At 46.8% G+C, this 10,240-nt stretch overlaps 1 protein-coding gene across 1 annotated transcript; it reads right to left on the bottom strand.

The window, feature by feature from the left end:
- On the bottom strand, nt 1-8,905 carry LOC308165109 (aspartate aminotransferase, mitochondrial). Its single transcript, XM_080539215.1, has 10 exons — nt 8,800-8,905; nt 5,611-5,767; nt 4,760-4,888; nt 4,532-4,591; nt 4,212-4,373; nt 3,621-3,725; nt 2,806-2,956; nt 2,520-2,685; nt 2,004-2,154; nt 1-1,798 (listed from the first exon to the last, which is right to left on the bottom strand). The coding sequence occupies exons 1-10, from the start codon at nt 8,880-8,882 to the stop codon at nt 1,676-1,678; spliced, it is 1,287 nt and encodes a 428-aa protein (XP_080395341.1). The 5' UTR covers nt 8,883-8,905; the 3' UTR covers nt 1-1,675.
- Nucleotides 8,906-10,240: the final 1,335 nt, after the last annotated feature.

Genomic DNA, 10,240 nt, shown 5'->3' with positions numbered 1-10,240 from the left:
TATTTTGCATGATCATGGGTGTTTATTGTTTGTGCAGAGAAAGGTACATGACTGATGCTGCATGTTGTTTATTATTGGTTATTACAACACGTATGAAAACAGACTATGGAGATTGCGTACCCAGTTTATTCATCATGACCAGAGAGCAAACAACCATTGACATTTCCAACATTCCTTGCGCAGCATTGACATCCTGCCTCCAGTACAATCAGAATGACACAAACATTCAGTCATGGAGTTTCGAAATGTGGTCCAAGGAGCAAAGCAATGTTTATCAATGTAGTCATACAGTGTATATTTTCAGGTTCTATAACCTCTTGAGCTGTGAGACAGACAGTATGAAACAGGAGTTCTCCAGTGGACTGAGACACAGAATACCTGTAGTAGCATAGCAGTGGCCTCAGATCAGTCTCTGGTATGTTAAACCCTCAAACCAGGGCCCGGTTGTTCAAAACGTTTAATCTGGATCCAAATGATCACGATTCTTTTCTCTGAGGATAGATCAGGATCAGATCGAGACGGACGATTTCCCTGACACGACTCGACATCAGCCAGACAGACCTGATCCCCGGGTAGCACAAAAATAAATCAGGATCATTTCGATCCAGATTAAACTTCTGGAACGACTGGGCCCAGGTACTTAAGGGCTTTTTTTAAGACTGACTAGTTGGCTGTGACCACTCCCTCATCGACACTTAAAGCAGAAACAGACTAGCCCCCTACTCCTAGTGCAAAAAGCAACTAGCATTTACAACTAACAGAAGTTTCCAAACACAATACTGAATTACAAGAAAAGACATGGCCAGGGGCAATGCAAAGGGGGAAGAGTGAAATGAGACAGTTCAGTGAATGAGTTCAGTTGACTGAGTGACTGGCTGATTACACATGCGTAAACCACAACTAAAGCATAAGAGCACAAAGCGAAGAGCATAATAAATGACTGTAGATCAACGCAGTGGCATCCTAGAACTAAAACAGTGCATTCTCTTATCTCCCATCTAAAAGTGCTGAGATTCCACCACTATAATGGTGGCTCCATTGGGTGTTCTGAGGAATAACATTATTGTGAATTACACATTATTCCATTAACAACATACGCACGCACGCATGCATGCATACGCACGCGCTGACACACACACACACACACACAGCACCCGAGTGTTGGTAAAAGTCTCGTTTTACATCATCAGTCGCCTGACAACGATTTAGACAACAGTCGCATGTAGAGCATGTTTTTAAAAAGAGAGCGTTATTTACCTATAGCCATTTAATAATCATAATCAAACTACACAGACAATAAATAAGCGCAGAAGAGAGATAATCAGACAATAGCTCGTCAACCAGAGGACCTATAGGCTTCAACGCCCATTCACATTGTGGCCTGGTCAGGGAGGAGGTGGTGGTGGATGTGTGACTAACCGTTAAACAACATTCCTATCACAAGAGGGGCAAGAGGTCAAAAGTTGAACTCCATGAAAAGATGAAATCCATTCTACAAAGTTTCACAGGATGTCCAGCTCCTTATCTAGGAGGAGTGGGGGGGTGGAGGAGGGGGGGGCAGGGACATTTAAATGACACAAAAATGCTCTTCGTTTATGATGTTTAGATGTTGTTGTTGTTGTTGTTGTTTCTGTCCAGCGCCGGTGCCCCTATGGATCTCCCAGCATGCTCCTCTCTACTTGGTGACGGCGTGGATGCCTTGGGCCAGGTAACCCACGTTGCCGGAGGTAACGCCCGCCATGGAGATCCTGCCGTCCTTGGTCATGTACACGGAGAACTCCTTAGTCAGACGCTCCACCTAGGACACACACACACGTACGGACACGGACACACGCGCGAGGTCAACACACTGACCTTGTGCATTGTGTAAACACAATTCTCTCGAAAACACAGACGAGGCTATCCTGTATCAGTGATTCATTGTATAACAAAAGTGTGTGTGTGTGTGTGTGTGTGTGTGTGTGTGTGTGTGTGTGTGTGTGTGTGCGCGGGCGTATACACACCTGTTCGGGTTTGAGGCCCGTGAAACAGAACATGCCGATCTGGTCGATGACGTGCTGCCAGTTGTGGGAGGAGCCTTCTTTCTTCAGGTTGGCGTTCAGCTGCTCCCTCATCTTGATGATGCGGTCGGCCATGCCGTGGACCTCCCCCAGCCTGCAGGGGGCGCCAGAGAAACACGGGAGTGGGAAAACATTCATTTGGAACAGACTCGTAGAGCAAAGAGAGTCTTTATTTTGAAAGTGTAGGAGTCGAAGGGAACAAAGGAGTCCGAGACTTTGGTTTGCGGTGAAAAAAACCCACAGAGTGTCAGAGTTGAAATCTCTCCTCGCACGACTAGCCGTCATCCGTCGAAAACAACCGGCACATAAATCATGCATGTGAGCCCCGTACGTCACAACTGCGAGTCGGCCTTAAAGGGCCCTCGCTCAGTTCCCACCATACAAACCCACTGGTGTGTTATATTATTATCTCTGTGTGTTAAAGTGTGTGTGTGTGAGAGAGAGGGAGAGAAAGCCTACCAAATTGTACGCAGCTCTGGCGTGTTGAGGATAGTGGCGGCGATTCTAGCTCCGTTCATTGGTGGATTGGAGTAGATGGGTCGGATCAGGATCTTCAGCTGTGACTCCACCCTCTTAGCCTCCTCGGCATCCTTGCACACCACCGTGAACCCTCCCACGCGCTCACCTGTGAACACACACACACACACACACACACACACACACACACAGGTGAGCTACCCTATCCACGACACAAGGATTACTACAACACACACACACAGGGAGACTGAGGTGTACACAGACTGACCGTAGAGGCCCATGTTCTTGGCGAAGGACTGAGACAGGACGATGTTGTGGCCCTGCTCGATGAAGTAACGCACGGCCCAGGCGTCCTTGTCGATGTCCCCACTGGCAAAGCCCTGGTAGGCCATGTCAAAGAACACCAACAGTTCCCTTTTCTGAGAGAGGGGAGGAGAGGAGGAGACAGGTACAGAGGGAGAGAGGAGGGAGGAGATAGGGAGGGAGGGGAGAGAATGAAGCATGTTATTAGAAACAGGTGTTTGAAAGATAAATAACATTCTTGATATAATAGTCGTTCTTGTCATAAATCACATGGCTTATGTAAGCTGACAGCTCGTGTGCCGTTTAGGCTAACGGTAACGTGGACCGAAACATCAAATTCAAGCACCTTTCAAGGACTTTCAAGACTCAATTCCCTCAAATTCAAGAACCCAACACGGGATAGTTTGAGACAGATCTAGATGAGAATTTATATAATAGGAACTATCCGCTCACAGACAACAATTAAAGAGAGAGGCTTGAATGATGTGAACACTAGATGGCCTCTTGCCTTCTCTACCACAGCACAGCAAAACAATATATGGTGAAATATGTGTAAAGTTAAGCAATACAGAGACTTATTTACTAGTTCACGAGCTAAGTAAAACATTTTTTTTTTTTGAGAGAGAGAGGGGGGGGGGGGGGGGATTCAAGCACTTTCAATGAGCCATGTCTATTTTCAAAAACTTTTAAGACCTTGATTTTTTCCCCTCAAATTCACAAACTTTCAAGGATTTCAAGGACCCGTGGGAACCCTGCCTTTCTCCCAGGGACCACATTCACCTTGATGGCGGCGGCCAGCTCCTTCCACTGCTCCGGCTTGGGGTCCACTCCAGTGGGGTTGTGGGCGCAGGCGTGGAGCATGATCACACCCCCGTTGGGAATATTCTGGATCCGAGAAAAAAAGAAAAGAAAATCAAGTTTTATTTGTATAGCGCATTTCTCACAAGATGTGACTCAAAGCGCTACACATACTGACAGAGCCGCAAGCAGGCAAAGGTAAAAAAAAACTACACTGTGCAGCCAGGAAAATTCCCTTGCAGCCCTCTACTTAGAGTGACTACTACCAGTTTGCCTACCAGCACACAGCAGTGGCCCTCAACAACCCCCCCCCCCGGGGGCCCCCAGCCACCCCACACACCCGACCCACTACCAGCACACCCGGCCCCACACACATGAACCCAGAAAAAATAAAAAATAATCATACAGTCGCCATCACTGAACCAGTCAGTCAAGAAACGGCTGCTCTTTAGGAAAGGAACAACTAGACTAGACCTGGCTAGAACCCAGTTCTAAATGCCAGTTCTGAGTCATCCAGTCTACCGTCATACCCTCTCTCCCTCCCCCCCTTTCCTGTCCTCCTCTCTCTCTTACGGAGATGTCGTCGAGCGCTCCTTTGAAGTCGAAGCCGCAGGTGGCGGGTTCGTAGTAGCGGTAGGCTTTGAGCTGCATGCCGGCGTCTCTGAAGATGGGCGTGTGGTTCCCCCAGGAGGGCTTGGGCAGGTACACGTCTTTGGACCCAGTGTGGAAACGAGACTGAGAGAGGGGGGGAGGGGGGAGAGAGAGAAAGAGACAATGAGATCTCACACACACACAGGCCATTTGCATGCACGCACCATAAAGATAAAGTCTTCTCTTGTCAACCCTGCCTCTTCCCATTTCCTGGTAAAAGGGGGAGGGGGGAGTGTCCTTACCAGGAAGTTAGCTCCAATGCGCAGAGATCCAGTTCCTGAGATGGTCTGGACGGTGATGCTCTGAGGAGAGGAGAGGAGAGGAGACATTAGTGACAGCACATTCAACCTGCCACAACAACACAATATCAAATCATGTCCTTTCAAACCACACAAATCACTCTCCCTATCTTTCTCTCTCTCTCTCTCACACACACACACACACACACACACACACACACACACACTCACCCTGCCACTCTTCAGGACCTCACTGTCAGCCCCCAGGGCCAGCTCAGCACACGACTTGGAAAAGTCCCCAAGACCACCGATGGGCAGATACTCCTTATCCAACTGCTTGGCAGCAATAAGAGCCTCGGCCTGGAGGGAGAGAGAGGGAGAGAGGGAGGGAGGGAGGGAGGGAGGGAGAGAGAGCAGGAGAGAGAGAGAGAGAGTGAGGGAGGGAGAGAGAGAGAGAGAGAGGTGGTAAACGTAGGACAAAAGGACAAGTCGAGACAATTGATGCCCTTGCCTGAGGCAAAAATCCCATAACAGTACACATAAATATACGCTCGGGATGACAGTGCAGAAATACAATAAATCACAAACACATGAGTCTACCGCACCCCAACGCGCACGCACGCACACACATGCGCGCTCAGGATGACGGTGAGGAAACCCACCAATCAGAACCACCTGGGACCGTAACCCTCCAAGAGCCTATATGGTGGGACTCAGTTCAAACAAACACACACACACACACGCTATTCATGCTCCACTGTGTGTTTGAGAGGTCCAGATCTTACATAACAGTTAATACAGTGTGCCGGAGGGGATTTGGCCTCGACCGTCCTAAGCTCAGGATTGCAACACAATAGGAGTCGGTGTGACGAAGAGGAGGGAGTCTCCATAAAAGATGGATGGGCAGGGTGTACTGTAACTGAGCTGTCTCATCTGTGTGTGTGTGTGTGTGTGTGTGTGTCTGTCTGTCTGTGTGTGTCTGTGTGGTGTGTGTGTCTGTGTGGTGTGTGTGTGTGTGTGTCTGTGTGTGTGTCTGTGTCTGTGTGGTGTGTGTGTGTGTGTCAGCAGAGTTGTGGCGGTACCTTGCGGACGCAGCTGAGCACGTAGGGCTTGCCCTGGTCGTCTCTGTAAGCCCCCACCCCCAGGTTCATCTTCTTGGGGTTGGTGTCCCTCTTGTAGGCCTCCGACACTCCCAGGATGGGGTCGGGAGGGCCCATCGCCACCCCACCCCACCATGAGCTGCCGAGAAGGAGAGAGAACAGACAAGACACATTTAGAGACGGGTTTTTTTTCTTCTTCTTCTTCTTTTGTTTTAATTTATTCCATTTAAAAACAGGACCATTACTAGGGGAAATGTGTTACTATGACGGAAGTGTTGCCGTCGCCCAACGAGAGGGCAGCAGCACCACCCACCCATAGCTCCCTGTTGACTATGGACTCAGCCCGTAGTAAATGCAAACATTTCACAGAGGTGACACAACGTCGTTATCGCCACGGGAACAAAGGGACAGAGCTTAAAGGGCAGGAGGGAAATCGGTGGTTTGTTTGTTTGTTTGTTTATTTAGCACACAAGAAATTGTGCAAGGAGGGAACGAAGCCCAGAAGGCTTGTACAGAGTTCCACTCCACGTCAATATCAATGTTTCAAATAAAAATCAAGGGACACTTACTGCACGTCAATAAACTGAGTAACTGGTAACTGAGGCAATAGAGCCTATCCGACTTACAACACCCTCGTTAGATTAGATTGACCTCTTTTGTTCAATATTCGCTGTCCTCTTTCTCACTCAGCACAATTATTCCCACCCACCCCCTTCCTCCTCCCCCCCAGTCACAAACTGGCCCAACTTTAGATGAGATGAGATAGACTTTATTTGTCATTGCTACAGTACAGGTACCAAACAACGAAATTTAGGAGGGGAGGCTCCCCTGGTGTTTAGGAAAGGAAAAAGAAACACATTTTTAGAAAAAGCATAGATGCATAAAATCACAAGTCACAAATCACAAATCACTTTACAGCTCACGTGAGGTTCAGCAACACAAACACACCGTCGAAGAAACACACTGCTCGGGTTCACGTTCTCGAGGGACCTGAGAATATTTTTCTCCAGCCAGACATGAATGGTTGTTGTAAGCTTCAGGTGTGACACTGATGTTAGAGTACCACTAGAGGCCAATGACCCTCATTCATCAGAATCAGTTGACTTGTGTTCACTCACTGTAGGCTTACTCTTGCTCTCTCGATCCTTGGATAGAATGTACCGTGATACCGTCTTAAGACGAGAACAACAGCTAATTAGCAGGGGTCCCGTTAAGGAGCTAATAGCATTAGCCTACATGCACACAAGGGTAAGAGCGCCTCTAATCATTCATATACCAGTGCTACTGGGGTGTGGCTCCGGGAACAGGAAATGGGACTAGTTTACTGGGGTGCTTAGGCCTGTTCAATCAATGGGCTGCAACTTGCAAGCAAGGGAAGCTGCACCACACAGGCCTAGATGGCAAGATTCCATGTGGTGATGAAAGGCTTCGAACAGGTTCCATTGGCAGGGGTGTGTCTGGATTCACTGTTGAGTCATGGTCATGGACGGCCTTACTCTGAGCCCCTCTCGGGTTTCACCTGCATTCAAACACCCTAAGGTTCGAGGCTAAACTTAGAGGTGAAAGCCCTGCCAAAGGGCAACCCCCACGAGACTGCCAGGCAGGGTCAAGAACCAAAGCTGATGAAAACAAACAGCATTCCACTGCCATAAGGAATACACTTATCATATGGCTGTAATCAGCGAAGTGGTAGAGAACGTAAAAAGCTTTCCCTACGACCAATCCTGTAGGTAGTCGGCTATACACTATACACATATTAACCTCAATCCGTAACAAGTATGAATGCCTCCCCTGCTGTCATAACTGCTTTGTCAGTACAAGACACACGATCCGAGTAGGAGTCTTTGGAGACCGAACAGTTCAACTTCAGTCTGTTTCTGAGTAAGAAGCTTGTGTGATCAGAATGCACAAAGAAACCTTTGAACACAGCAGCAGCATCAAGCAGGTGCTTAAGAGGGCCTAACGTTGTTTTAAGGACTATTTCTGGACTGCACCTACCTAAAAGTGAACCCAGAGACGGCTGATAACAGTGGGAAGTAGCTTTACCTAAATAAAGAATAACGTAGCTTTAATTAGCATGTGTGTGTGAAACAGAGCCAGCGTGGTAATTGGAGATTACAGGTCCAGACCAACAGGATCTGGCGCCTACTGCTGTGTGAAGGGCCTGCAGGTTGATGCAATCCTGCAGCACCAGGCCCCTAGCATCTATAGTTCTATACGGCCCTTTAAAGTGGCGCACGGTCTTGTCAACACAAATAATATCCGTGCATCGCACATAATATGAATGCTACTTTGACATACGGGCTGTTTTTTTTCATAGCTTAAGAGCTACATCCGATATAATAAGAGTTTGCCCTCCAAGACAAAACCGAAAGGACACCGGCCGCTGTCACAGCGTCTCCGTAGGGGGCTGGGCCAATCAGCGACGAGGGGAGCGGGCCCGGCAACCAATGAACAAGCTGGAATTGTGAAACTACGGCAAGTCGAGTAAATCAAACATAAGAAAATCCGTCGATCTCGAAGGGTAAAATATCACGTTAAAACCCTAAGATAAAAAGATACCTTCACGTGGATGCTATGATGATAACCCCCTTGATGACCCAGACATTTATTAAGATCACAAGATGTCTGATTGTCGCTTCTAACAGAGCTGCGATCGAGTCAGAAGTCATCCGATACGGACAATCGCGCTAAGTAGTGTGTGGCATGATTGATCTGAGGTTATCTTAACCACCTGACACTTGGTAAATACACAACTAGCTCCAGGTCTAGACTTAGGAACATTTGAAAGGGCAGATTGTCAGTCACGACAGGCGGACGTGAGGTCGGATGGATGATGAGCAAAGCAAGCCAGTCACATGGCCACAACTACTATCACAGCAGCCAGGAAGCTAATCTGTCCTCTAACACAACCTCCTCCTCCTGACTCAACATTTGTCAAATATTACTTAACATGACATCGATATGCAAAAACAAGGCTTGCGAAATTGCAGAGAGGAGGAGACTGTAGGCAGTGCCCATTTGACCTCTGGTTCAGACAGTGAACTTGATATTGACCACTTCAAACAGTGTCGGCTAGCTATAGCTAACCTGCTACAGACAGGGGCACACATTGTGGCTAAGCTCAATGTCAAACTTAGAGACACCCTCAGACATTGTAGTGGTATTTACCTGTTACGGGTGGCGAGGACTCCCAAAGATGGGGACAAAGTCCCGATATTCGAGATCACCTTGGTGGATTTCAACAGAGCCATGACTGCGGTCGCCTGGAGCAGAGGGGCAGAAATGAGCTTAGGTACGGATGGGAGGAGGGACCAGACGGGGACGTGCGCGTCGACGTCAAACAAGATGCCGTAGTTTCGTGACGTTAGAATTACAAGGTTCTATCTCCATTTTTGTCAAAATTGAGTTTTTTACAAAAGTTACATGAGTTAGTAATTCATAAAATACAAAGGTTTCATCTCATAAAACGTAATGGAATGTAAAAACTTTGACGCTCAATATCTCGGAACTACCCTAAACGGAGATAGAACCTTATAATTCTAACGTCACGGTTTGATGTTTTGGGTGCGTTCGTACATTTGCTCTGAGAGCGCCAGAGCGCACACTGCGTGCCACGTCATAGAGCGACCGAGTCATTTGATTTGACGAGAGGCATTCCATGAGTGCTGATCAGATTTCCCAGAGATAATTGACGAACGCAGCCTTTTTTTTTTTTTTTTTTTTTTACTGTATAAAATATAAGTTAACATTTTTTGTTGTTGTTTAGTATCACTTGTTTCACTGTTTTTTAATGTGTCTACTCGTATCCTTGTGCTTTTTTGGTCTGGTTTTAGATTCACTGTGCCAGCCAACTCTGACCCAAACATTATCCAACCGTTTCCATATTATAATCATATATCAATAAATAAATTTTAAAAAGCAACTTATTATGAATCGGTGTTACCAAGTAGACTACTAGGTGATGGACATTGCATTTGCACTCCCAACTATTTAGAAATTAATAATCATATTCACCACTTGAGGGCGAAATTGTCCTTGTAGTGATAAACAGTTTAGGCAGGTTGAGTTTGGGGATCCCGTCAAGTCTTCGTTATGAGATTAGATTCAACTTTATTGTCATTGCATGTCATTGAGTACAAGTACCAGACAACGAAATGCAGTCTAAACAAGAACTGCAAATAGGGATATAAAACATGATATTAAACATGACAATGATAGTGATAGGTACATTATGGCAATTACGGTAGTCAGAGGTATAGTTATGGGCTATGTACAGTTAAGGTAGCTTATGTACAGTTAAGGTAGATGTACAGTTTCTTATGTACAGATGTATAAATAAAGGCTATGATATCAAAAAGAGGTATGTGCAACGTGCAAAAATATAGAATGTGCCAGGTAGTATTGTAAACAGCAGTAGTGCAAAGGGTCAATGAGTGTTCACATTGACCAGTGGGGGGGGGGGGGGATTGTGTCTTGATTGGGCACAGAGACTATAGACTCAACTGTACACTGTTTTGAAGTAGGGCAGGAAGGCCAGTGATCAGACTTGTTAGAAAAGGAAAAAAAACACAGCTAGCTTTGTTGCTGCTTAACTTTCATGTGTTCAGAG

The sequence above is a fragment of the Nansenia antarctica genome, assembly GCF_963989245.1.
Source record: "Nansenia antarctica genome assembly, chromosome: 9".
NCBI lineage: Eukaryota > Metazoa > Chordata > Actinopteri > Argentiniformes > Microstomatidae > Nansenia > Nansenia antarctica.
The sequence above is the reverse complement of the archived record's forward strand: the minus strand, read 5'-3'. Positions and strand labels throughout refer to the sequence as shown.

Excerpts from the sequence above, each read along its gene's own strand:
- LOC308165109 (XM_080539215.1), bottom strand. The coding sequence starts at position 8,882 with ATGGCTCTGTTGAAATCCACCAAGGTGATCTCGAATATCGGGACTTTG. Across the intron at positions 4,374-4,531 it reads GCATTGGAGCTAACTTCCTG|TCTCGTTTCCACACTGGGTC; the intron begins GTAAGGACACTC and ends CCCCTCTCTCAG. Across the intron at positions 2,957-3,620 it reads AGCTGGCCGCCGCCATCAAG|AAAAGGGAACTGTTGGTGTT; the intron begins GTGAATGTGGTC and ends CCCCTCTCTCAG.